The sequence below is a fragment of the Cygnus olor genome, chromosome 30 (assembly GCF_009769625.2).
Source record: "Cygnus olor isolate bCygOlo1 chromosome 30, bCygOlo1.pri.v2, whole genome shotgun sequence".
Lineage (NCBI taxonomy): Eukaryota > Metazoa > Chordata > Aves > Anseriformes > Anatidae > Cygnus > Cygnus olor.
In genome coordinates, this window is record NC_054087.1 from 712,841 (window position 1) to 740,073 (window position 27,233).

General features: G+C 48.9%; 2 protein-coding genes and 1 long non-coding RNA gene across 11 annotated transcripts in view; 1 reads left to right on the forward strand and 2 right to left on the reverse strand.

Annotated features, from left to right (window-relative positions):
• On the reverse strand, positions 1 to 18,496 carry LPAR2 (lysophosphatidic acid receptor 2). 5 transcript variants are annotated; one of them, XM_040542476.1, is made up of 4 exons: positions 10,906 to 11,641; positions 8,025 to 8,131; positions 5,944 to 6,686; positions 1,278 to 1,812 (listed from the first exon to the last, which is right to left on the reverse strand). In XM_040542476.1, the coding sequence occupies exons 3-4, from the start codon at positions 6,674 to 6,676 to the stop codon at positions 1,511 to 1,513; spliced, it is 1,035 nt and encodes a 344-aa protein (XP_040398410.1). In that variant the 5' UTR covers positions 6,677 to 6,686; positions 8,025 to 8,131; positions 10,906 to 11,641; the 3' UTR covers positions 1,278 to 1,510. The 5 variants fall into 5 exon arrangements, with proteins under 5 accessions (XP_040398412.1, XP_040398410.1, XP_040398411.1 ...); XM_040542478.1 differs by lacking the exon at positions 8,025 to 8,131 and having other exon boundaries at positions 1 to 1,661; positions 10,906 to 11,653; XM_040542477.1 differs by lacking the exons at positions 8,025 to 8,131; positions 10,906 to 11,641 and adding an exon at positions 18,434 to 18,496.
• LOC121062470 lies at positions 18,433 to 23,512 on the forward strand. The gene is made up of 3 exons (XR_005815567.1): positions 18,433 to 18,557; positions 19,299 to 19,488; positions 21,179 to 23,512. It is a non-coding gene; the product is annotated as an uncharacterized LOC121062470 (long non-coding RNA).
• LOC121062466 (GEM interacting protein) overlaps positions 18,959 to 27,233 on the reverse strand; it is a 24,937-nt gene continuing 16,662 nt past the window's right edge. For 3 of the 5 annotated variants that reach the window (XM_040542469.1, XM_040542473.1, XM_040542472.1), the window contains 10 exons: positions 26,991 to 27,103; positions 26,132 to 26,218; positions 25,789 to 25,887; positions 25,564 to 25,703; positions 25,103 to 25,291; positions 24,865 to 25,002; positions 24,563 to 24,759; positions 23,713 to 24,007; positions 22,135 to 22,255; positions 19,496 to 21,634 (listed from right to left, as the gene is read on the reverse strand). In XM_040542469.1, the coding sequence (XP_040398403.1) occupies positions 21,126 to 21,634; positions 22,135 to 22,255; positions 23,713 to 24,007; positions 24,563 to 24,759; positions 24,865 to 25,002; positions 25,103 to 25,291; positions 25,564 to 25,703; positions 25,789 to 25,887; positions 26,132 to 26,218; positions 26,991 to 27,103 (1,888 nt within the window). In that variant the 3' untranslated portion in view covers positions 19,496 to 21,125. The other 2 variants (XM_040542470.1, XM_040542471.1) reach the window with 2 other exon arrangements.

Here is a 27,233-nt window from a genome sequence, read left to right on the forward strand (position 1 = left end):
TAAAACCCAGGACAAAGTATTTATTCAAAAAGTCTCTGGGACACAAAGACAGGAACCATATTCCAAGGCTGTTTTAGTCAATCCAAGAGTGCGTCACCTTAACACAGTCACTTTCCTGACCATGTTCTGCAAGAAAGTCCATACATGTGCATTTGAACAACAATCCCTCCAGTAAGTTGTCTTCTCTGCCACGTCACCTGAGGTGATCAATCAGGAAGCTGGTCATCTGACAGAACCAGGCCATTTTATTGAAAAACCCTGAAATTCCAAGTTTAGACTTCAATGCAAATACTCAAAAAACTGCCTTCTCTTAGCCTCTCCGCTCTCACAAAAACCCATGACTATAGATTTTGGACTGATGCAGGCACATTCACACCATTAAAAATTTAAGTGAAGGTGAGGGAAACCTGCAAAATGCATTTACAGTTCCTTGGCCATGAATATTCTTCTGCCAGCAGAGCATCTGCTCTCCAGTCAGGGCCTCACAATCAAGAGGGACTGTTTACATTGCGTGTCAGATGCAGCAAATGGATTTGCTCAGAAAACTAGATCCTACTCGCATTGATATTAAATAATACTGCTAACTTCTTATGGTGCTTTGCTGAGAGAAAGACTACATTTGAACAGACTTAACACATTATTGGCGCAGTTGAATATTAAGGTACAAACTGCACATTAAAACCTAAGGCAAAAATACTGATTGCCTTGGAATCTAACCTAAACCTGTCCCAAAGGGCTTTCAGCGAGTAGAAAGATGGTTTAATGGGAACATGACTCACTCCACATTTATGAATAGGCAATGAACTTGTGCATACCACATGGTATCACTTAGCAGAACACAAACACAACTGCAGTTAGTTACAGCACCACTCTCCATTTTAGGGAAGAATTAGGTGCTCTTAAGACACCCTCCAGCAGCCCAAAATACTTTGAAATTCAGTAACAGACACTTCGGAAAGCAGGAATCTGCTTCTCAGGAAGCAATTCAAACAGATTCCTCTCTGAAGAGGCTTTAAGAAGAATACGACTTCTGAAAAGTGTGGAACACAACCCGAATAAGACCCTCTTGGGAAACACTAGGCAGCTCTGTTTAGGAAGCAATGAGTAAAACTGAAGGGCTTTGGGTCTTTGAAGCACGCTACCACCGGAATGACTATTTCTGAAGGCAGTAATACTGAAGTACCACGAGAATACTTTCCTTGTGGAGAGATCACACGAGATTCCCGTTGCATACAGCATGCTTCTAGAAGCTGCTAAATTAAATCAACCTTGCTTTAGAAATAGCAGTCTTTAATAACAATGCTACTCAAAGTACGTTTGTCCTAAACAACGCACCATTCAGCAGTTCCTTAAAAGCACCTCGTCCTTTATCGATGACAAGCATTCTATAGAAACATTTATGCTTGAGCACAACAGAGAAGTCTCTACTGCTTTAGAAGCAGGTTGCTCTTAGCCTCTGCTCTTTTTTTAATCCAGAAAGTGGCCACCGCAGAGCAGCGATGCTGAAGAGCTAAATAGAGGAGTCCACGGTAAAGTGCCCGTTCTGAGAAAGTGTTCTGCGGTCTGTGGTGTTTAACTTCACCACCGTGGGTGTGTATTTGGAATTCCTATAACAGATGAAGCAGAGGATCCTCCGGAATGTGCTACGCATCTCGTTGTCCCTGTAAGAGTAGACAATAGCGTTTATCAACGAATTGATCTCTGCCAGCAAAAGGACGTATTTCTCCACCGCTAGAACATTGCAGCTCTTGCAGCCCAAGCCATCCAGCAGGAGCACAACTTGTCCTGGAGTCCAGCAGATAACAAAAGCACCTGGGAAGAGAAGAACCCCCGTTAGAGAAAAAGCAGGTTCCTGGCCCTGCCCAGTCACTCACCACAGGGATGCTCAACGGAACCACTGGTGTTTTACGTAGTGGAAAAAATGAACAGGGAAAACACCAGTTTCCCCTCTAAATTTTTGCTTTGTGCTTGGGAGGAAGCCTGAGGATTCTGCCACAAACTACTGAAAATGGAGACGTTGGCTTTTCTTCTCCCCTTTCCACCACCCCGTTCATTCACAAACATTTCCAAGTAGCTTGACTTACCTCCCCTCACTGCACTTACAAAGCAGAGATGAAGTGCTGGTGTGGTTTAACACTGATGGGCAGCCAAGTCCCACACAGCTGCTCTCCCACTCCCCCTCCTCAGCAGGAGGGAGGTGGAAGAAAATGAGATGGAAATGGGGAAAAAAAATTGCAGGTTTGAGATAGGAAGAGCTTAAAATCAAAGAAAAGCAAAAGCCACATGGAAGCAAAAGGAGAAAAATTATTCTCTACTTCCTATCAGCAAGCAATGCTCAGACATGTCCCGGGAAGCAGGGCTTCAGCGTGCCTAGAATCTGCTTGGGAAAACAAAATGCTTTGTAACAAGAGCCTCCCCTTCTTCCCGCATAAAAGTTCGGGAAGAGCCAGAGGAATACAAATTGAATGAAGTCATCCTCATTGTCCCTGCAGTTTATGGGGATTTTGGTTAACAGCCTGAGTTTAGAAGAGCCTTGGCCAACACTAGGGCAGTGCGATGGAGTCCACCTTGCACAACCACACGCTGAGCAGAACACAGCCGAGCAATGGGCCGGCCAACACGAGGGCTGAACCGGACGGACTCCACCACTGATTCAGTCTGTTCTTGCCACCACCTGCAAAGCTCTTGGGCAAAAGGCTAATTGCTATTTGGCATGGAGTGGGAGGTGCCTGCAGCTCCTAAACCCCTTTTTACGGTCACGGCTTTAACTCTCAGGCTGACGTAAATGGAGCACTCGCCCAGCAGCGCGCCGGGAGCTCATGCAGAAGGTTGTGTCTTGAAGCACGGGAGCTGCACCCTGCTGCGTCTCCTGGGAAGGGGTGGAAGAGAACCAGGCTTGCCGAGAACTTCACAACTACACCCTTTACTGGAAAACATCTGAGACGGGAAAGAACAACAGCCAGAGTCCCACCAAAACGAGAGGCTGAATTCAAAGCTGTCATTAAATGAAACGCCGCACTGGTGAAGAGCCAGGGGAACACATGTAAAGGATCTCCAGGGTTTCTTGAAGCGTTTGGGGCTGATTATAGGCAACTGCATCCTGTAACCCTTTTATTAAGCAAACTGTGCTCCCAGAAGGTCAGCACAGCAGCCACCACATCTGGGCCAGGCAGCTTTCCCTGCACTCGCAGCCAGCACTCTGCTTTGCCCCCTTTAAAATTAACAAAACTATAAAATAGATGCCTGACTGTCACGAGGGAAAGTCCAACACTTCTCCTTTAAATCGAGTCAATCTGCAGGAAAGGGACCTGCTTGTTTTGTGATGCAGCTTTCTTTTTCGGCCAGGTTTTCAGCATCTGCAATGAAAGCCAGATTCTCTGGAGAGACCGGCTCCCAGCAGCACTAAGTAAAGCCAGGCGAATATTAAAGATGGAAGGGGGAAAAAGAAGTACCTAGGAAGTTTTAGCTGCTTGCTTTGCTCCTTAATGGAAACTAAAGTATGCCAAAAAGAAGTCTGAACTCTTAATAATCCCCTCAGCATGGTCATAGCAACTCAGCCCCGTGGTTTACTCATCAGGGGATCCCATCCCGCTCAACTGGCCTGTGGGAAACTCCCTACCACCTTCCAGATGTCCCTTGAACTTCTTATTGATTTCCAGGTCAGCTTCTCAGTGCCCAGGACCTGCAGGATTTCTACGCTGCGGGTACTTTGCCTTGCAGCGAGGAGGCATGCAGCCTCTACACCGCACCCTCTGCTTCCTCCACGCTCACCAGCAGCTACACCCTCTGATGCATAAGGCGCAAAGCATTCCTCTGTGCAGAGTCCAAGTTTGCAGAAGGCCAGGGAGCTAGGGTGGAGAAGGAATTACACCAGGGCTTTCACAGGGAGAGGAAAAAACCCTCTGCAGTCACAAGCACACGCCGGGGCTGAGCTGGAAGGTGTCATCCCTGTGTTGGGGAATTCCTCCCCTTGTTCCTACCCGTGCAAGTGACCTGTATGAAACAGTCACTTCCTTCCAACACTGCAGGAACGGGGAAAAAGCCCTCGGGTTATGGGAGTCCTAGAGGCCCGAGGAGCTCCTCGCTCTCCCTCAACTTTCCACACGAGTTTCCTCCCCGCTCTGTCCAGTCCCAGCCACCAAATTCCTCGTGAAACCACAGCAGCTTTTCCAAGCCTCCTGTGACCCAAGCATTTCTCACTCGAGGGAGAAGACAAAAGCAGGCAAGCCAAGCCAGGAGTGGGGACAATAAGAGGAAAGGGATATCCCAAAACAAGGCGATGCACCAAGCATGAATTGCATTTTTCCTTGTAGCCCAGCATTCCCACCCTGCCAACCCTCTTCCAGAGGAGACTGAAGTGCCATAAAATTAAGTAGTCCTGCTGTTACCATGGAATGACCCTTCTGATACTTTTCCAGAAGAAATGGAGGAAACAAAGCTTTCCCCTCTGCTCTGGATTACAGAAAATAAAAAGCAAATTATTCTTTAGACCCTCTACACTGCATCTGATCAGCTCCGAGGCAGCTGGAGCTCCCAGCTGCGCACAAGGGATGGCAAGATTGCGAGGCAGGCAAGGAGGCATCCCGCAGAAGGCAGGAACAGGCACGACCCCCCCAGTTTCGGTGCCTGCAAGTCACAACAGGACGCAGCAAGCAGCGGAGTGCCCCCGAGCAGGGACGCACTGAGCAGCAGAGGCTGCTCCGCTCTGCTCCCCCCACTGCCGAGCCCGACGCTGCCAGCAGGAGTTTGCAAGGGAGTAGTCTTTGTTTGCAGCTCCGAGGTTTCCCTGACTGAGCAAATTCTGCACTTATCAGGCAAGATTTACAAGCCAGGGGTTGTGACCATAAGCCCAGAGTCGAGCAGGGTTGCAGAAAATCCGAACGCGTTGATTTATTTCGCTCTAAAGGAACATTGCTAGACCAGTAAAACAGATTTTTAAATGTCATGGAGTGATCTGCTGATCAACTCGCGAGCACGCCAGCCTGCCTTGTTAGATCTCTAGTATTCCTCGGAGGTGTCCTTCAGAGACACCCGCACACTCGCTGCTGTCTGGAGATTGCAGACAGAAGCCTCTGCACAACTTAGAGACAAAATGCACAAAATGGTGTTTGAAAGCAGCATTTACCCATTTATCTCGGTAGCCTTGCTGGCCTACCGAGACGCACAGCACCCTGCAGAACAGCATAAGGTTAGGTATCTGGATGATGTTAAAGAGCTTGGAGAGGCAGAGCCTCAGTGCCAACCACTTCCAGTCACTGATCTGCTCCTATTTGCACTACAAACTGAACCCAGCCGGGCTAACTCGCAGGCACTTAGCGCTCTGCTGGAGACCCCGCTTGGACCATGAGCTGAGATGTCCCAGTAATTTATTTACCAGCGCAGACAGACCCAGCACTAGCTGCTTAAAAAAAAAAAAAAAAATCAGAGCAAAGCTTAGTGCTTTGTTCCAGTAAACAGTCGGAGGAATTTGGACAGAACTCCCTCATTGTCTTCCCTGTCACCTTGTGATGTCTGCCCCAAACCTCCTTCCATCCTTTAAAGGATGAATCCTTCTTGATAAGGGCTGACTATGGGCTCTAGTGCCATGCAACGGTTGTGTGCTTCCTCCGTGGAAGAGCAGAGGGCTTTTTGCTTGCCTAAAGCACCTGAACGTAGTCAGATATTACAAAAATGACATTAGTAACAGCCCCTTTTCTCTCTGCTAGCCAGAGAAGGGATTCGGGAGCTTGCATTCTCTCTGCCTGCCTGCCCCGACCACGGCTCACACAAAATTCAGTCCCAAAACCATTGAATTACCCAGCAGCCAAACCCAACGAGCACCCCAGCAGCTTCAGAGAAGCAGAGGGGCAATTCCCCATCCTCCCTGTCCCAAGGGCATTCACCTGCAGCCCCATGCAGCCCAGAATGGAGGATCGGGGCATCGACACGAGCAAGGGGACTTACTTAGGATAATTGTGACTGTCTTGACGAGGCTGATCATGGTCTCCTTGTAGCGGGGGTGGAAGCTGGTGTGCTTGGACATCCGCGTCATCTTCCTCTTCACGTAGATGAAGATGTGCGTGTACACGACCACCATGATGAGGAAGATGACCAGGTTGGAGATGGCCCAGAAGGTCAGGTAGCTCCTGCTGTAGAGCGGCGCCATGCTGGAGCACTTCTCCAGGGCACAGAGGCAGTGCCAGCCGTAGGACGGGATGAGCCCCAGCAGCAGGGCCGTGACCCAGATGCAGAAGATGAGGATCATCACGCGCTGGTTGGACATTTTGCTGTGCAACTGCATGGTGAAAACAGTCTGGTGCCTCTCCACCGCGATTGCCAGCAGGTTCACCACGGAGGCGGTCAGGCTGGTGTCCAACAGGCTCTGACGGATGAACCAAGTCTTCAGGGAGAGCTCTGCAGTCCTGGGCCCCGTGTGGAACATGAGGAACATGTAGGCGATGCCAGCGAAGAGGTCAGCAGCTGCCAAGTTGCCCAGCAGGTAGTAGATGGGGTAGTGGAAGCGGCGGTTGATGATGATGGCGGTGATGACCAGCAGGTTGGTCAGCAGCACGATGACGCTCACCGTCAGGCCCAGGGCAACCACCAGGACGTCCTTCGTCCTCCAGTACGTGGTCAGCTCCTTGCGGCTGTTGTTGTAGAAGAACCCCACCGTCTCATTGTAAAAGCAGTGCTTCATCGCTGCTGTCCTGAGGAGGGAGCAGAGTACCGTTAGCTCGTCGTGCCCCCACGACTCTTTACCAGCCCAGAGGATGCTGAGCATCGCCTTAGTGCCCTTGACACACACACAGACAGGGGGTTGAGCTCGACACACGCAGAAACAGCCTCCAAAACAAGAAACCACATTCTGTAAGAGAGAAAAAACTACACATCTCCCGGGCTGGATCCTCATCTGTCCTCAAAGCCATGCTGAGGATGCAGCGAAACCTTGAATGCTCCCGGGAGATGCCTGCCAGATCTGATAAGAGATTCTCCCTGCCTGCCCCATGCAGCCTCGCAGGGATGACAGACAAAACTATTTTTGTTGTCCCAGATGTCCCGCTTCAGAAATGCACAAACAAAGCAGCAGCAAAGGAGGTTTATCAGGCAATCACTAAAAAACACTGATGGAGAATGAGCCTCTGCAGCTGTTGCAGTCCCCAGGACTGCTGCTTCTGGTTCAGGAAGCACGCATCTCATCTCGCCTGGGGTAGCTTTATCGCTTCAAGGCTGATATAAGCCCACCGTTGCTCCTGAACACCACTACACACAGCATTTGCTGGTCCTTCCAGACCAGATGAGCACTCTCCAAACTCAGAACCAAGAGGAAAAGTACCTAGAGCCGGGCCCAAGAAAGTAAGTGGCAGCAAGAAGCCTGCACGTACTGCCGTGGGGCTGGATCTTGATGAGCTGGATCATCAGGAAGAGCTGCAGCACTTCTAGGCTACACACCAGTATGTGGGTCAGCATCCCACGCTTCCGAACATCAACCAGCAAGTCACCTGTGCAGGAAGCAACTCCCTTCCAGGTCTGGAACAAGGCTGCAATTCAAGACTCATTATACTTGGTGACAATTTGATAGGAAGAGATGTGCAAGTCTCAGGAAGGGCTTTCCGCATTTCTCTGAAGCACTGGGCATTGCTGGGAGCAAGAGCAGGCAAGCCATTTGTCTGGACCGTAACAATAAGTCTTAATTTTCAAAGCCCACGTGCCTCTCTGTCCTGTGGACAACCAAACACGAGGCAGCACGTTAAGCTGAAAGATGCTTTACATCACAGCTTTGGGGTCAGAATTTAAACCTGGTAATTGACACATCTTTGCTTGTCTGTGGAAAAAAGTGACAAATGCAGCAACATGAACAAACCCAAGGGATGAGAAGCCCAAGCATTACATCCCACAGCAGATATTCGTGTTCCTTTCCTAACCAAGAGCTTGGAAATCTCAAGTCAGGGCTGGCTGCAGTCCCTGCTGGGAAGGGCAGACCCAGCCTGCAGCCTCCTTCCTTCCAGCACCGCGAGGTGCTGAAAAGTGACATCGTTTTTCCTTACCCTCCTGAGCTCTGCTCATGAAGTCACTGGTTCCTGTCCTCTCGTGAGCTCAACCACCGCTCTCATTTTAGAGAAAGCCTGAGACCATGCAGCAAGAGCACTATCCTCTCCAGACAGGGGAAAAAAAAAAAAAAAAACACAAAGTTACTGACTTGCAATTCATTTTAATCACCCTGAACCCGCAACAGAGTTCAGGAGTCTTAATTACATCTTCCTCTGCTCTCTTGGCAGCAACCTCCCCGTGTTCCTGGACGCTTCAGCAGCAGCTCCTGGCACAACAGCAACGCTGTCGCTGGTACCAGGGAGGAGAGGTAATCGCAGGCAGGCTGGCTCATTATCACCTGCACCGCACCCAGCCCTGCCTGCGCACGCCACTGAGCTGTGCAAACAGGACGGCTGGGTCTGGAAAGCCTGCCGTGCTGCTGAACTTCTGATCTCCACTGCCTGGTGGGCTCCACATCAGCCTGCTTCAGCACGTGGCTGCATCTGCCACGAGATGGAAAAAAAATGCACAACTTTGCTTAAAAAAATCCCATCTCTGCTGCTGAATAGGGAAATATCCTTATAAATGCTGGTGAGGAAAAAGGATAAAGAGAAATCCACCGATCCCATGGGACACTTGTGGCATAGTAAAGTAATTCCATCCTTCTCCTTTCAGGTAATGGTGTTTGTAGATGTCAAGCTGTAGGGCTGTTTGGGCGAGTAGCGTGGTCCAAGCTCAGCACAGGGGGTGAAAGCAACCAAGTAGGTTCTGCCGAGATACCACGTGGAGACTTAGCAGATCGCTGGTAAGGGTTTGGGTTTCAACAGCAGAAAGCGATGGAAGAATGAGGAAGGGAGGAAAGCTAAGGAACTGGATGAACACAACCGCAGTGAATCACAGGCAAGTAGATGACCACCTGTGCAGGGTGTATCTGGGGAGGCACCGGCCACATCTCCACGTGGAAATCATCTACGTGAAATCCAGGGCTAGGCCATTCTTATTGCAAAAGAGTTTTGAAAGCACAAACCCCAAACCAAAAAGGAAACTGCTGCCGAAGTTAGATAAATCACTTTGTTTTTAAGATTACGTACAAGGATTGCCCAGGGAGGAAGGCTGGAAGAACCTGAAGTGGCATCAAAGTTCAAAGCGCCCCATGCGCTATCCACCCATGTAAACAGGGAGCAAGTTTCAAGGGCCCTTTAATCCCATTCACATTTCTGCTGGGGAGCAGTGTTAAGCGCTCCCTCCCTCAGGACACAAGTCTGAAGATCATCATGGCACGGGCGCTTGCCTGTGCACGCTGTAGCACAAAGACAGCTCATACCATAGTTAAATTTAAGAAGCCTTACAATATCAAAGTGAAATAACATTGTGATGGATCTAGGGTTTTCCTCAGTGATTTCCGAGTTGACACTAAAACAGATGAAATCCAGATTAAACTACCCTTAAATCAGATTAAATCCAGATTAAACTACCTTTAGTTGCCACTATATTACAGAAACCAATCTGATTTTGTTGCAAAAAGAAGTTCAGCAGCTATGATGTGACTCGCAAGCTTCCTGAGTGCTCGCTCCCAAATTGTGAACTTTTTTCACAGCGTTGCACAAGTACTTCAGTGGTACACAGACAGGGGGAGGGGACTACAGAGCTGCACAAACCCACAAAGGAGCTGTGCTCTGCATGCGTAAAGCAGCAGCGTAGAAAGTTCCTAATCCTAATGACAATTTCTTAACTGCTTCTGTAGGCAAGACCCAGTTGGAGCACAACAAGAAGCCGGAGAGCTGCGATCCCTCTGAAAGGTAGCGAGGTCACAAGCTGGACCTGTGCAATTCTGCGAGCTGGGTGGGGTAAATGACAGGTAAATGCCTGTGGCAGGCCCTGGGAGCTGGCACACCAGCTCATTGCCACTCTGCAATTAGAAAACCGCCCTTGGAGCTTGGCAGCAAGGGCAGACAATGCTGCAAATCAGAATTTAGCAGGCCAGGGAAAAGAAACACCCTGCCCACAGCAGCAAGCAGACAGAAAGGCAGGCTGGGGCCATGATGCACAAAGGAGCTGGAGGAGCCTATTGTTCAGTGTCCGAGCAACCCCCGTCCGTGGCCTTACACTCTTTAACGGGATCCTACAAGATTTTTCCCTAGCAGTATTGCTGACTTGGTAAAACAAAACGCTAGCTACACACTGCAACAACTACAGCGGCCCTTTGAGCAATGCACAGACCCGTCCTCTGCTCTAACCACGCTGCCTCAAACTCAGCTCAAGTCTCTCCCCCTTCACACTGAGTCTGGCTTTGCAGGCAGTCCTTGGTAGAAACCACTGCCGTGTGAACACACAAAACGAGTGCAGAATGCCTTTTCTCCCTGCCCGAGTTATCCGTACACACACGTGCTCTCCCCCTTCTTACTCAGGTAGTCTCTGCTCTAGGTTCACAGTAAGCTCAGAGTTTTTACACAGAAAGTAAAGGTGCAAGCGTCCTCCCTTCTCCATTTCCTCCTGCTTGCACAAGTGGAAAATGCTGCTCAGCTCCTCAAGACCTGGGAGGACGTTCAGCATTTGTGAACAAGCTGCCAGCCATCGATCGCAGCGTGGAAATGAACAGGGACGAATGGCTGGTTTTATGCCCCCCCCCCCCCCCCCCCTCCCCCCCCCCCCCCACCCCCCCCCCCCCCCCCCCCCCCCCCCCCCCCCCCCCCCCCAATAACCACAATTAGTGTTGATTAAAACAGAACAATGGATATAGAAGTCAGCTTACAGGGACTCTAATCCAATTTGTTTCTACCGGTGTCCGCTGCACATAAATTTATGTGGCCAAACGTTCAAACCGCTGCTCCTTTTTTTGTTGTTGTCATTTAAGCCATAAACAGTACAAGGTTTTACTCTAAAGAATAGTGTTCTTACCTGGAAGCACAACCACCGCATCCAAACCTGACATTTAGCATTGGTCCCCCCACCACAGGAAACCAGGCCAGCTCTTCAGCAAGGAGATCCCCATCTCGGGAGGGCAGAGGTGCTTCCCAAGCCAGAAAGAGCCAAGTGCCTTCCAAGAAAAGTTTCAGGCAAGCTTCGGTCCGTGATGGGCTGCGAACCACGGGCTTCTAAAGGCAAGTTTGCAAGAGCTCTGCGAGCCCGTCCCTCCTTGGGTCCTCCCCTAGGCGGGCCCTTGCAGGAGCCCCGATCCACCCCGGAGCTGTAACCCGAGTCCTTTTCGCCTCTCAGAGGTATTTTCCAAGCATCTCCGGTTCTGGAGGAGCTGGCCCGGGTCTGGCTGGAACGAGTCTGCTCCGATCTGCTGGCATCAGCCTGGTGGGGCAGCTCCGCTGCTGGCAGGAGGAGCAGCGAGGTGTGGGAACGGGCACCCTCTGGTCCTGTTCACCCCACGCCAACCCCTCGCCCGCTGCCCCAAAACCTTCGCACCGCTGCAGGATGGCAGATGAACAACCAGGTGTGTTCCTGGGATGATGCGTTGCCTCTGGACCAGAAAGTCTCGTTTTCATAGCACAGCTCTGCTGCATGCTATTTCATGCTACAGCTGAACACCCACATCTCCAGCGTGCTGCTTAGGCAGGATCTGGTCACCCACATCTGCTGCAGCAGACACTCACCTCACACCACACAGGAAGCCTTGATGGACATGAGGACAGGGGGGGCAGCAGCTTTTTCAGTAGGGTATAAGAGATGTCATGAGACAGAAGGTAAACTGAGGCACAGGCTGGGAAGAAAAGTTACCCCAACTTGGTTAAAAAAAAAAAAAAAAACACATGCCACTACTAGAAAAAGTGCTCACATTTCTAATACGTCAAGGACTGTCCAAGATTGTCTTACCTCAGTGCCATACAAATACAGACAGCACACCTCGTGCTAACAAACCATAGCTGTGAAAGTTATGAACAAAAAACCTAGAACACCAGATTTGCAACACACATTCATTTTGATTTACGCCTCTTGAAAAGGCCCCAACAATTTCCATTCTGCTCCAATTTCCTATTCTCCCACCCTCCTCCTACCATCATCTGTTCCCCAAGGAACAATGTTATCTCCAAGCGCAACCCTAATCTACTGCCAGCCAGATACATGGTAGAGCTTGGCAGAGCCGAGTAATGTTTTGTAAGGCAGGCAGAGATTTACAAAGAGCTGAACACAAAGGGGAAAGAGATAGGGCCAAGGATCCAAGAAATCATTAACAGATGAGGACAGCCAATAAGTGGAAGCAAGTCAGTACGAGCACTAGCAGAGGAAAAGATGGAAAGGGGCAGGCTGAGATATCAAAAGGGCAACTACGGAATCCTACGGAAGCTGAAAATCGCACCAAGCTCCCTAAGCTCCCCCTCCATTCTGTCTCTATGTCCTGCAGCCACCAAAGGTCAAAATCATGCCAGAAAGCTCATGCAGGCTACAAAGAGATTCAGAAGGAACTGATCATTGCCACTTGCTTACAAATGCTGCACCTTCAGACTGGCAACGCAACCCACAAGACAGCACCGGGCACAGGGCCTCTCACAAGATTTCTACGTGCATTTTAGAAGCAGCAGAATGCTGCACGAATGACCTGGAGTCCTGTCTTGGAAACGCTGAATTTTAACAGACTTGCTTTCTCATAGCAGAGAACAACTGAGGTACCAAGAAGTCAGGTCCTGACACGGGGAGCCAGAAATCCTCGCTGTAGCTAGACCCCTTAGTCACAGATTTACGACAATATAGTGGTTACAAGAAGTCATTTCAAATGATTTCTGTGATTCTATGTGACCTGTCTGAAGTGACACAGGGCTGATCCTCCACCTTCCCCCAAGGCATTTCTTAGCCATTTGGTTGCACGATGGCTTTAACACCAGAGAGGCAAGTGCAAGCTGGAGTAAAGGAGCCCCCCCATTTCCCCAGCCCTTCCTTTGGTCTGCTCCAGCCCTTGTGCTGCCAGCGGTGGGTTTAAGCCTCTGGTCCAACCCACCACAAGAGTGCACAGGCAGCAGAGAGGAGAGGAGCAGAACCCAGCTTGGGGCAGCCCTTTGGCAGCAGCAGAGGCATCAAGACACCGAAATCCACACGCTGCAGCTGCCGAGTGGGATGGCAGCAGGCTTTCAGGTTAAACTGGCACTCACCGAGCACTCTGGAGGCGATGTTCTCATAAACAATCAAACACCCAGAGCAATCAGGAAAGCGGCCCAGCATAACTGGTTTCAACTGAAGTGTCAACAATCCGCCACAATAGCCCAGCACGTCAGACAGACCCAGCAGGTTCGCAGCACCAAGGGCTGACAAAGGGTCAGGAGCACGTTTGCAATTCTGGCCCCACACACGCCAGATCCAGGACAAAGGGGGATACAAGAAACGTCAGGTTGGATCAGGCCAGGGCTTGTGTAAGCCTGTCACAGACAGTGTCTGCTTTCATATGAAGGTGAAGGAATATTTCTGACCTTAACAGCATTTTTTTTTTAGTAGTTTTGTCTAGTTATAAAGAAAAAAATAACTTCGTTGCATAACAGAAAAATAGGGAGTCTATTTTCAGATTTAGGGGATATTTAACAGACAGATTTATTTTGTGTCTCTAACCTAGCTGACTAGACCCTGCACAACCTCACCTTTCAGGGTGCTACCTCCAAAATCAAGCACACCTGAAAGCCTCACGCCAGCTTTTGCAGCTGTGCAACTACTTCAAGACTGAGCTCAGGCATCTCCCAGCAATAACGTGCTGGAGTGAGCACGAGCAGGACCAAGGAGACCAGACACCCATCGTGTCCAGCCCCTCCGTTACCCCCTTCCCCTCCCATCGCTCTGGGAGTTTTCCTGTTTTCCCCATCCAGAAGGGGCTCGCAGCGCCTTGTGCAGCGTCTGGCCACCAGCAGAAAGGCCACTCGAGCACAGTAACCTGATCTCGAAGCAGCCTGCAGATCCGATCACATCCTGGTGCCCAGCAGAGAACCGGTAGAGAAACGTTTCCGAAGTCAGACGTTTCCCTCCCTGTTACTACGCTTCTGTTTTTCAAAGCAGAGTTAATTGCCTTTGTAGATTTTGCATTTTCAAACAGACTTAAAGCCAAGCTTTTTCTTTGAGCCTCATAGCTGTGACCGCTCCTGTTGATGACAATCTGAAGGTTTTTTCCCCTCCTCTTTTCTGTGACCCCTCTCCTGGAATCCCTGGAATGTTAAAAAGCTCCTGGAAGGAGCATTCCCCCCCTTCCCTCAGCCCCCCCAGCAGCTCTCTGCAGAGAACCAGTTCCTCAAATTAATACCTCCAAGTTCCAACTGGCCCAGAGATTCCCAAACTCAGTGAGGAGCACTCCCTGGAGTGCAACAAAACCACCCCACGGTTCCTACAGCTTCAGCTCACAGCCACATCTTTCGCTGGGAAGCAGCGCATGCATCAGCCTTAGAAATGCAGGAATTTCATAACACCCACTGCTGCTGAAATGCTGCCAACTCCGAGGTGGAGCAGAGCTGTGTTTGCAAGCCTGCAGCATCAAAGAACAGTTTTCAACAAAGGTGTGGAGAAAAGCAGTGCCCACCGCAGCCTTGCCTACACCAGGAATTTTCTTTCGCTCTGGCAAGTTCGCAACCACTTACGATCAATTGCTGCAGGACAAATCACAGCGAACCAGGAAAATTCTTCTCCTCCTTCCACCTCCCTGAGGTTTGCCCTGGCTGCGTTTTGATATTTCAAATCAGGGCATTTCCATAGCGTAGGCAACACCTTAAATTTACACGGGGAGACCTTCGAAGCAAAACATAGCATTGGACCTTGCCACATTTGCCTTGTTAAGCAAGATGGAGAAACAGCTGAGTAAGAATGGCCTGGATATTCTCTCGAATGCATCTGGGTCCTGGCAAAACACCCCTCTTACCTTCGCCAGGTAACTATCCTGGAAATGGGTTTTGTGCGCGTAGGGCTAGCTTCCTCCTGCACAGTTACTGCCTGTTCGAGCCCTCTCCAAGATGAAAACATTTGCTCTGCAGCAGTGGAGAGAAACCAGGGCAGGGAGGGAAGAGAGGGTTATTTGCAGTGGTGTTTTGTTTGGAGTCGGGATGGTCTAGGGGCCCCTCTGCTGCTGCTCCTCCTAATTCACACAGGAAGAAGGAGATTATCCTGCACAGAGACAAGCAACGCTGAAGGCAGAAGCAGCAGTTCAGAGAAAGAATAGCTTGGCCCCTGCATGATGTCACATTATTAGAAGCCACAGCGAGGTTAAAATCGAGTCAGGATGCTGTGTTTATGAAGCAGGACTCGGCCTCATCTTCGCCCAAAGATAATTTCATCTGGCGCTTCGCACTATTGTCAATAAAAACAGAACTGGATGGAAATTCCCTTCCCATGAGCCACATGCAGGCAGCCCCCAGCTCAGCCTCCTCTTGCAAGGAGGCTGCACCCTGCCTTGCTCTGAACCCTGATCTTGGCTGGCACCCAGCAAGATCGAAGCCTCCCAGTTTAGTTGGCACTCGCCAGAAGAGTCAGGGAACTTTACAGGCACTCCAGCTCCACATGCCTCAGCCTTTGCTTTTACAGGGATTATTTCTGAAAACCCACTTCCCCCGTGTCTCCATTTGGTTTCATGTCGGATGCCTGCAGCTTATGGCTGGAGAGTCATAAAAAGCATTTAACATGCCTTTCTGCTTAAGTCTGGAGAGAAAAAAACAAAACCAATTCAGAAAAGCCTCCAGCTAGAGAACAAGCAGATGCAGCACAACTGCAGCTTTATCTCGAGCAAGAGCATCAGGGACTGACACATAGCTACTACCCCCAGCAAGGAAAGGGAGAATCAGCCTCTTCAAAGACGTGTGACTTTCTCCTGCGAGCTAGCCTTTGGGGTGGTCTTGGTCAAGCCGAATCCTTGGTGAAGGCAACGCGGCTTTTCCCCAGTTCAGCGAAGGTTTCAGATCACTCCAGGGATATTTGATTATGCCCACAGTTGCCTTGTCAATGCACTGAACCATGCTACCACGTCTTGCATTTCTTAAGGATCAGTTCCCACAAGAGGGAGGTCATGTAACAGGCACAGATTGCAACACCGCTACTTTTAAAAATAAAATAAAATGCAAGTTCGTGACCCTTTTGGTGCCCAGACGACCTGGCAAGTGCAGCTGCTAACACCTGAAAACAAACACCAAAAGCAAAGGAGCCCAACACCGATCATTTTAATTTTATGGGGTTCCCACAAATAGTTGTTCAGCAGTGGAGGACCAGCAAAGTGGATTTTATGATGCAAAGTCCCCTTTGTTGGTGCATCGGGAGCTCTATAATCAGCAGCTCCCTCTGCCAGCAGCCCAGAGCAGCCTTCTTTAGTACAGATCCTGACCTTCTGATCACTTTTGGTGACATTTTTCTAACTTTATAAAGCCTTTAGCTTTTAAGCACTTTTCTAATGGAAGATTACTTCCATTCTTACTCCCATCCCTTTTTCTGTTGCAAAGGCTTCAAAAGCAACAAGAAAGTTAAAGGAACATTTATCTTGCAGCAAGAACTAAGTCGTTCTTGTAAAGGGCACAGGAAGCCTACAGGTTCCATCTGTTAAATAGATTTATACTGAGAAATAAACTGGCTTCAAGAGAGTTGTATAAGATACCTACAGAACTGACTGCCTCTAGGGCCTCGGATGCCAAGTATCTGAAACCCGCTGTATAAGCAAGGCTTGAATTACAGCTCTACAAGTCTTTTTTTAAAATAAATGATAGAGGAAAGCAGCCAGTGCCCTGAAAGGACTCTAGCCACAAGCTGTGGGCCTGGATGGATGGACATTGATTTGGTTTAGCTCATCCCAAGCTTTCTGTTGCACATGCTTTTCTTGAATGTCTTAAAGTGCACGACGCCTGCAGGTATGTCTGTACTGCAATACAAAGGAAGGGATGGAAGCACGCTGTCTCAGCGCCTTTTAGCAAAAATTCTCAAAGCAAACTGCTTTCTGAACCGCAGATGGGTGAGTTCTGGCTGATCAGATATGCCTGGCTTACTTTCTCTCCCAGCTCCCACGTGGTTATAGGTACCGTTACTCTGTGCAGTCACAAAAGCAAGAACATCACAAAACATCCCAGGGCAGAGGGGGAGAGAGAAGAAAATAAAAGCTGTTTGTCTCCAGCAGCATGAACTCCCAGCAAGAGGTGCAGAGCAGCTCACTTTTCACTACCTCATCTGCCCAGCACTCTGCTGCATCCAATCTGCTAATTAATTGTTGGAAGACAGCTTTTAAAAATAAAACAAGAAAGTAGTGATGCTGACATGTCTTATACCCTGCAGTACTCCAGACGTGTTAAAGCTATAGATAGAAATAATTTCATTCACTGTGAAATAACAAAAAAAAATTACAAGGCTCTCCTGCTGCGAGACATTCCGCTGTAATGCAAGACAACAAAACAGCTTCAAAGAAGGAATTAAAAATAAGCTTTGTACCTACTGGTGACTGCTGGAATAGCAAGGCTGAACAGAATAACCTACACTGATCTTTAGCTACAACTGGGCGAGGAAGCATCCTGCACAAGGGTAACGTTAGTGCTTCTCACCCTAAAGGAATGAAACCTTCCATCCAAATATAACAGACCCTAAACACAACCCCGAGTTGTGTCTGAACTAGCCTCAGGAAGACAGCAGAGGTGCTGCTTTATAAATAGCTTCACAAAGCAACCCCAGCTCGACTCACAGATTCACAGGAAGACATTTGCTATCTGGTCACAGAAACATTCAGTGACAGTTTATCTTCTTGGAAGCATTCACTCCTCATACTCTTAGGGCATATTGCACGTACACACTACACAGACTGCTAAATTTTGGCATGTTTTAAGTCCCTGTGCCCCAGTGACTCCTCTCGAAGCAGGCAGCAGGTGAGCCACAAGGAGAACCCAACTGATAAGTCAGCTTCTTGTACCGCCACCTTGTATTCAGGTGGCTAAAGTAAAACAAAAACTCTGTCTCATTTCACATTCGAAGAAGGGTAACCAGTTAATCAAATGCTGATATGCTTCTTACCCTTAGAAAAGGGTTTGTGAATCATAAAAGCTGCCAGAAAAAAACTACTTCTGGGAAACCAGCAGCAAACCCCAAAACCACCCATATTCCCCCCACCGCAGCCTCAGGCCATAAACAGGCCAGCAGTCCCTGTCTTTATGCTCTAGGGTCACTGTTACACATGCAAACAATGACAAAGTGTCAAGGTTCAAAAGGTAACACCTGTGAAGGAAGCCTGTTTTCAGCTAATAAATGGCCTGAACTGTCTTTTATTTTCTTTATTTTTTTCCCACAGACTCTCCTGCTGAGGGTAATTTTAAGATATATCTCACATGCGTGCTTTAATCTCCATTTAGCTTCTCCAATTAGATAATGAGAAACAGCAACACAGAACAAAAGTTAAAATGAAAAATAAAAAATAATTTAAAAAGGAAAAGAGAAGATGAAGAATGGGACCAAAGCCTTGAGCTCCCTAAAAAAAGGTGCTGTCTGTTGCTTTGCTCACCCTTGTTTTGTTGGAACACGGTAAAGGTAAATCCCTCAGCAGTCTTTACTGGAAAAACCTGAAAACCCTTAAGAGTTGTAGTACTTGCAGGTTTATTTGCTTTGAGCTTTTTAGAAGGATAAAGGTAAGTTAAAGAGCTCCGTTATTGGAGGGCAGGAAGTCTGGGGGGGGGAATCTGCTGAGTTTATCTGAGATGCACTCTCATGTAGCCTGCTCGCAATTAAACACTCAGTGATTAGCAAATGACAAACTCCAAGGGGCTTCTCCAAGAAAAGGGCATCTCTGCTCCCTGCCTAAAATTAACTGGTGCTGCAATTTCCCTAATTGAATTCAGAGGGCAGCGTACACAGCCCAGCTGCAATCCCTGTTTGGGGAGTCCTGGGGCCTTTGACCTGCTCAGTGAGGGAATGGAATAATTGGGGGGGGGGGGGGGAAGAAAAGAAAAAGAAAAAAGCTTGAAATAGATTGGTTTTGCTGATTAAAAAATAAACAAATGAGAAGATTGCTCTGGTTTCATGTTATCAGCTGCATGGCAAATGCTGTGATGTGGCAGCTCCACAAGGTGCTGCTGTGAGAACAGCTGGCTGCAGGCAGCATTAGGAGCTGACAGGAGGTTTAAAAGAGCTTCCTTGCTCCAGCTTTGTAGTAGGAATGAGGAAAAAAAGATGATGAGGTGGTTCCTTGTCAGCATTTCCCAGGATTGGTGCCTGTCCCTTGCCATATGTATGTGTGGCTGAGGTTCCTTTGAAGTGAAGATAGAGTCAAGGAGGGGGGGGGGGGGGAGAACATGAGGAAATGATGTTTCCCCTCCCTGCCAAGCTTGTTTGAAATTCAGCATTTCACTTTCCAAACCAAACCATGTTAGCTGTGGCTGGATGACAGAAAATCCTTATCCTAAGCAGGAGGAAAAGGTTTCTGCCGCTGCGTCCAAGCTCTCCCCGTGTGAGTGAGACCTGGCAGCTGTACAGCTCCGGCTGGAAATGATGCTTTGGCAGCTCTCAGCCCTAACAAATTACCAGCTCTGCAGAAAGCAGCAAGTAACGAGGAGTTACAAGGTAAGAGTCTTTTTTTTTTTTTTTCCCTAATAGCCTTTTTGTATACATTGGACTGCTGGAAGGAAAAGCAGAGGGCAGAAGTGCTGTATAAGCCCCGAACATTTCTCCTTCTAGAGCAGCCCTCCTATTTAACTATTTAAGTGTGCAAAAGGAAACTAGAATTTTAACAGGGAGCCTATTTTGGCTCTGCTGGTTCCTCGGATTATGAATTCTTGTGGGGAAATGACACTTTGGTTTACAGAGACCTGAGTGCAGCTGGCACCCATAATAATAGTCCACTAAGTGTTTACTTAAGCCTTCACTATGCTCGTTTAGCAAACACAGGATAAGCTCATAATAAAACACCCAGTCATTTATTACAGAAGCTCTACAGTAAAAGATAACTTAGTATGCAAGAACTCAAAGCAATATATTAACAAATGTACATTGCTCCAGAGATGCAAACTCTCTTTAGGCTAAACTGTAAAAATGCTAAGAAGAGATGCTGAAGAATTAGCATTTCTTCTATAACTCTGCGAAGACCAAAACGTATCTGTTGATGAGATGAAAGAGATCTGGAAGGCAGATTGTTTAACCTCTTCAGCTGGCTGGGAAAGTGTAATGTTTTCTTTTAGCACTTAGCTCTTACACCTTCATGCACGTGCTAGTGTCTTTGCAGCTGATGGTAATCACTGAAAATAACCCCAGTGCAGGGTTGTTTTCCAGAGTAAACCCAGAAGTTTATATTGTATTTATATTTACACTGTATACACAACAAAACACCGAGGGAACCTGTAACATGGCCCATCGTACAGTGCAAAGCTATCCCCAGGATGAGCCGTCGTGTGTCGCGAGGTGGCACTGTAGGACTGAGATCTCTCCCGTTGCACTTTGGTGGGCAGAAAACCTGCTGCAGGGGGCAGAGAGAAGCCTTGGGGTGAGCCCCGTGCAGGTGAGATGGAGCCCCAGCACCTCGGGGTAACCTCCTTTTAAGAATGATCTTAAGGTCTTCTCATCTGCTGGGGGTTCAGCCCCTCTGTGACAGCACCAGCATCACAAGTACTGCAGAAGCTCGAAATGATTCGAGGGAAAGAGTTAATGTTTTGGAGAAGTGGGTCTGGCTCAGGGTATGGCAGTGTCTTTCCCCTTTATAAAACGTCTTTGTGCTGACCAGCAAGTGGAAGTTCCAGCAACAGAGGCATCCGGAGTGCATGTGCTTTGCCCATGTACCCTGTTTTATTAGCATTACGCTAAAAAAATGCTGTGAAATAAAACCAAGGAAAATCAGTGCTTGTTGCAGCTGCCAGAAAATGGCCACTTGGGGATGTTTTCTGCCCAGTGTCCTACATTTCAGTTACCTCCTGCCAGGCTACATCCTTCCAGCCAGACAATCTGTGTTTCCTTTCCTTCTATTGTGCTTCGTGCTAACCTGGGCACGTTCCAGAGAGAGACACTAGGCTCATGTGGGTTTGCTGACAAATAAGCAAACCCTGGGCTAGCTCAAATTCCAGGTAGTTCCCAGCAGAAGCCTCTTCTCCAGCCTGCTTTGTAAATGCAACTGCTAGGATGTTATTCTCACCCCTGTTGCTATTCCATCCTTCCACAAGAATTGTGGCATGGGATTTCAGTCCCTCTGCTGCTGCTTTTTGCTGTCACCTTTAGGGGCTTTGCTCCGGGAGTGTCTCTGGGCTGAGTTTCACTTCTTTCTCAGCAGACCCCAGGCTCTCCAGAGAACCCTCGGGGGATGCTGAAGTGTCGTCGGCTTTAAGCTTCGAGATGATCCTGGCGGTTTCCTCCGTGATCTCAAAGTGTTTGAGTTGCTGTTTGCTTCCTGAGCGGCCCCTGAGCGTGCTGGTGTCAGGCGAGCTGTTCCTGCTCCGAGTCCTCTCCCCCAGGACATCCTTTGCCGTGGAGCTGCTGTTGGCAGGGCTGCCTTCTGCACCGGCGTCCATGGCCATGCTGGATAACGTGGTAGTCCTCAAGGGCAAACTGGAAGGCTTGGGAATGACTGGTTTCGTTTTTGCCTGCACGCGGATGTATTTCACGGGCTGCCGACTGAAATGGCACCTGGGCTGGGTGCCGAGGACAGTGTCCGAATCGCTGTCGGTCTTCTCCTGCACGGAATCCTCCAGGTCCTCCAGCTCGGAGCCAGTGCTTGTATTCATCTCTGAACAACAACAACAAAAAATAGACAGTTATCTTAGAGCAGTGAGACGGGGTTACTGCAGCAAATAGTTCTGGCTGAGGATTTCTGTTGCTGTTAGAAAGGATGCTGAAAGTCCTGCTGTACTACCAGGCGAAAACTCCTCCCTCTAACAGCTTTGTTCATTGGAGGAAATGTGAGATGCACGCTTGGAAGAGGCACGAGGAATGAATCAGGTTTATATTCTTAGAGCTGTCCTCGGTACACTGAAGCCAGCAGAGCTGGCGGGTGGCTGTGGGCCTGGGAGCCGAGGCAGCACACACTTTTCCTGTGAGCACCAGAAAACGTGCTTGCGCTGCCAGGCAAGCTTCATGGTGCTGTTCTGCACTCAGCTATGAATAATTATGATGAAAAAGGCCTGGCTACACTTCCCCTGCTGTGTACCATAGAGGTAGGAGGTGCACGACACAGCCAGCGTGGTACCAGGCAGCCTACACCAGCACCACGACCACCGCTTCGTTTACCTAGGGCATCCGTGCTTAATGGGCTGGGGGCTCCCTCCAGAGTCAGCTCACTGACGGCTTCCCTGGAAGACGAGTTATCAGACACACAGTCCACGCTTAAACCGTGCTGGGAGGAGAAATTCTGTTGGAAAAAGCCAGGAGCGTTTATACAGGACACTCATTTTACATGAAGATAGTCAGCTCCCACTTCACCCCGACTGCTGCTCTAGCCCAGTGAATGGAAGCAAAAACATAATTAGAAAATGCCCTGATTTGTCTTAGATTATCTATAATGCCTGGGGGAGAAGGGAGGGAGTGTGCAGAAGGTCCCAGGGCTGGGCCAGAGGAAAATATTTTGGTTCAAGAGCAGTGTCCAGGCTGGCAGACCCCAACTGCCACAAAACCCCCCTGGAAAGCGGTTGTGTGCTGGAACTGAGGTTCCTGTGCCCCGTTTCAGGACAGAAAGGGGGAAATGTCTGAATCCAAGCAATTATAGCACCAAAATTATGATTGAATGCAGATGGACAGGTGAGGGAAGGACACGGGGATGCTTGGGAGCTGGAGCTTGCGTGGAACCAGTGTGAGTCTGCACAAGGACCAGGACACCCGGGCAGGGGCTCCAGAAGTTGGTTTTATTAATCACAAAATGAGTGCCCTTAGAAGCAACTCCCCTTCCTAAAGGCTTGCGACACCTGTAGGATTCAGTCATGCTGCGGACGTTTGTAAAATGCCCTTAAAAATAGTCCAAGGCAATAGCTGTGCACATCTCAGTGCTTTCTTTATGAACGCTGTGGGATTTCTGCACACAGGGATTGAATTGTGTCTATGTTGGTGATTTCTTTCATTGTTTTTTTCAGCTGTCTTCACAGTTACTCCGGTTTCTGCTTCCTCAGTGTTTCTACACGGCAGGCATGGGTGTGATCGTGGCAGACGGGCTGTCTTGCAGGAGGCAGAGAGCCCCAAACCAGGGCTCGACTGCCTTTGGCTTAACTTTAGGAAAGTAATTTCCTCTTTTTTCACTCATCACACCAGCCTTGGAAAGGAAAGAGCAGCCATGTCTGGCTCGGGGGTGTTATGCCAATTCTTTTTAAGTGCTGTGAAGTATGTGTGAACTATTGTGAGGAGAGAGCCCTCAGGAGAAAAAAAAAAAAAAAAGTAAGGATCCACGGCCAGGGATCAGGAATGCAGCAGAGCCCTGTAGGGTTCCACCAGGGAACCCGCTGGCTCTGATGTAGCTGCTTCCAAAGTTGTCGAGCTGTTTACACAGGGAAACAGCAGTGTCCCGAGTAATTTAGCATGGAGAAACCCACAGTTTTTCAGAATGACTGGGATATAAACCATGGAGCAAAACCCGCTGTCCAGAGTGGGCTGAGAAGCTGATGAGTGATCTCTAGCCTATGTATATATATAAATAGATGTATTTTCTAGTTCTCCCACTCCATGTGTAACAGGCTCTCTGCTCCTTCCTCTTGGAGTAACCCCCTGACAGTGAACACTTTTTTTTTTTTTCCTGTGAATAAAGTTCTCTTTATCTGCCAGTCTGCCTTCCTGTCCCTACAGCAGGGTCAGCAAGCCCAGCTCAGCGTCTGGCAGCTCTACCTCTAGGGTTATTTTCTGGACTGTGCTTGGGCTCTGGTGTCCTTCATCCTTTTCTGCCGATGCTTCTTGCGAGGGGTTTTCACAGCTGAGGGATAAGGATGGAGGCAGGTCATCCATCCCGAACACCCTTTCATAGTTCTGGATGAGAAACTCCACGATCTGGGCTTGGTACCCAGAGTCAACGAGGCAGGACATCGAGACGTCGCTCCCTGAGCCTGGCCGGATCAGGGTGGGCCCAAACACTATGCCCAGGTTGTTTGGGGACATCTTGTTCTCTTCGTATTTCTCTGCCACCCTGAGGAAGGGAAACAGGACTGTGAGGGGCTTCCCAGCTCTCAGGCCCAATATACTGACTACATAGAGGGAACGCACCAGCTCCACGTCTCCTAGTAGAGAGAGAAACCCCAGCTTTTACAGGGGAAAAGAGCTTTGGCCTGTGCACAAAAACAAGAGAAAAATCCCCAAGATTGCCCAAATCTGTCCGGGCAGCTCTAACGAGAGGTTTTTTCTTGGGATCCCTGCTCTGAGCTGCACGAGAGAGCCCTGATTCATGTTACGTGACCTCTTGCTCTGCATTTAAACTACAGAGTGTTGTCAGCAAGGAGCTTCTTGTATTTTTTTTCTTGTATTTTAATGACCAAGCTTGGTCATTAAGACTTTCTCCTAATTGCTGCAAGTCTCTCCTTCCCACAAATGACTTTTTACCCTCCTCACAGCCTCCTGCTTGGCTCTAGCCCAGGTCGAGGAAGCCCAGGAGCTCACCTTGGATGCTTTTGGTGCTGAGCTGGCAGTGGCGTCTCAGCAGTGGCCCCCCAGGGTCAGCACCTAATGCCCCCAGCACGCTCCTCACCTGTACAGGTGGGCGATGAGGTGCCGCAGGGTGTTGTAGTTGCTACCAGGCAGTTTGCTCAGCAGGTCCTTCATGCTCTGGATGGGGTCCAAAGGGAAGCCGGCGCAGTCCGTCCTTTCTTCCCCGGGTTTTTGCAGCTCTTTGGCGAGTGCGATGAGGCTGTTGTAGAGCTGGTACAGCAGCACCGGTCCCGAAAGCTGCAGCGAGAAGGGGGGGGAAACTGTGTCACTTCATCCTGCTGGCCTGGTGCTGAGGAATGTGGAGGGCTGAACGTGGTGGTCTGGCGGAGGTTTGGTACCCACTTCCTTCAGGAAATGCTTCAGCACCCCGGTGATGTCGTGGGGGGAGTGCTCGGAGAGCTCCACCAGGCTCCTGCCGTTCTCAAACGCCTGGCACAGCTTCTCCACCCGGGCTTTGGACCCGCTTATCCGATAGATCCCCTGTGTTGGGGAAAAGGGAAGAGGTCAGGAGCTTGGGATGGAGCGAGAACAGATCGGAGAAGGTGATGACACAGACAAAACACCCATCGGAACAACTCACCTGCACTCCGAGGGCACGAGCTTCGATCTCCGAAGTGCATTTCACCACGATGAAGGGAACCTCCTCGGGGAAGTCTCGAGGAACTTGGGTGAAGTCGATGCCAAAAAGGGGCACTCGGTTGGGCAGCTTCCTGTGGCCACAGGTGATCAGCAGGCTCTCCAGGCACTTCTTGTGGCAGGCCAGGTAGCACTGGAAAGGCAGAAATCCCCCCGCGTTATGCTCTAGCTGTAGTCCAGGTCTCCTTGGAGGACTTTTCCTATTCCCACTCTACCAAAGTCCCTTCCTGGGGTACAAGGGGGCTGTTTTGGGCAATGGGCGGTGTACCCATGCACTGAAAAACGTGCCTGGTGTCGGGTGAAAAATCACGTAACTTTACAGGGGGGCCTTTCATCCCCTCAGACCTCCAGTGGGACGATCACCGGCTGCTCACAAAGTGTCTGTGATGAAGGCTGAGCTCTCACCTCCTCACACTCAAAGCCGTTGACCATGAAGGTGTCGCAGTCCCGGCACTTGGATGGCCCCCGCAGCTTCCTGAGCCGGTGGGTTTGTGCTGCGCTGGAGAGGAGGATGTTCCTGAACTGCTGCTGGGATGAGCCGTTTTCTGCAGAAACAGCACGAAAAGGAACTGGTAACTGGGCCGGAAAGCACGGTGTTCAGCTCCTGAGTCAGATATCCAGGTCGCTCACCATTTTCAAAGGTTTGCAGCGAATCTCTTTCCTCAAAATCGTCTGAGGAGGACATGGTGCCGGTGGATGGAGCTTTCAGCAGCTTCCTGTTAGAGTTTCCTGGAGAAGAGAGAAAATGCAAAGAGCTGGTCTCATCCTTGTGATCCTCTTTGTGGATCAGCATGTGCTTTATTTCCATCCTAGTATGCATGGAAATAAAACAAACTTGTAAAACAAACACAAACTATTAAAAAAAAAGAAAAGGTAAAACAAACTTGTGTTTACTTGTTTGTTTTACTTTTTTTTTTTAATAGTTTACTTGCATCTGTTTTAAATCCTAGGTAAGAATCTGTGTAGCTCTCACCTGGGCTGGAGTTGGGGGAGTCCAGGGATCGGGACTCACAGCTCCCACCGAGGCTTTCTGTGTCGCTGCAGAGGGATCTGTTTGTACCTGCAGGAGATGGGCACGGTAACCAACCATCCCCAGCACTCCTGGGGTAACTGCTAAGAATTGCCTTCAGCTGAAGCAACCTGTGAATGCCTCTAACTGGATGTTTATTGTTAGCAATTATTTCTCAAAACATCTGCTTTTTTATCAGTGAATGTCCTTTAAAACAAGAAAAACAGGCAGGTACTCAGTAAGCCAAAGCAGCAATCTGTCCTGAACAAGTTAGGCTTCAAAAGACAAATATAATAGATAAAGACATCTAGATAATGCCCTTCTGTATTAGAAAAAATAAACTAAAAAAATAGACAGCTTCTACCCTAGAAAGGGATGCGTTACAGATGCTGTTAGATAGCGAAATACATTTTTAAACCTGTAAAGAAATGTAATTTTCCTTGCTAGAATGATAAAATACACTTAAAGAAAGGCTGAGCTGAAACAGCAGCTGTGAAAGTCTCACGAAGCTCCCAGCTGCATCACCGTTCATCCTCTGCCACGATTCCTGCCAGCAACAGTTGAGCCTGGGTTTACGAATGTGCTACTTGCTGTATACAGGTTTGGGTCAAAATTCAAGCCAAACTCCCAGAAAATCCGTATTTTTCAAGAGTAAGAAGCAGCAGCAAGATCTCTGTGCTCTGTTCTCTCCCAGTTTGAGCAAAGCCTTAAGCATTGCCCTAAAGATCTGAGAACATCTCCCACCTCTTTTTGGCTACACCAGTATCTAAATTAAACTACGATGACTCAAAAAAAAATTACGTCTTTATTAAATTCAACCTACTCTGTTCACCATTTGGGGAGAACTGCCTTCTGGACGTGTCTTCTGGAGTGCTCGCGTCCTTGCTGCATCCCGTGTACTGCAGTGACATCTTCTTCCTGCTGCTGGGGGGAGACCTGGGAAGGGGTCGCAAAAGATTTTCCAAAGATGAAGAATAATGAGCAATATTGCATCACAGAGGTGCTTCGTGGATGCCAAAAGACATCTGTTTCAGGCAGCTTTTGGGTATAAGCCAAGTTTTCAAGG

What these genes read in the sequence shown, in the direction of transcription:
- LPAR2 (XM_040542474.1), bottom strand. Translation starts at nt 10,946, where the DNA reads ATGCTAAATGTCAGGTTTGGATGCGGTGGTTGTGCTTCCAG. An exon ending in TGCGGTGGTTGTGCTTCCAG is followed by an intron (nt 6,687 to 10,905) that starts GTAAGAACACTA and finishes CTCCCTCCTCAG; the next exon opens with GACAGCAGCGATGAAGCACT. An exon ending in GACAGTCACAATTATCCTAA is followed by an intron (nt 1,813 to 5,943) that starts GTAAGTCCCCTT and finishes TTCTCTTCCCAG; the next exon opens with GTGCTTTTGTTATCTGCTGG.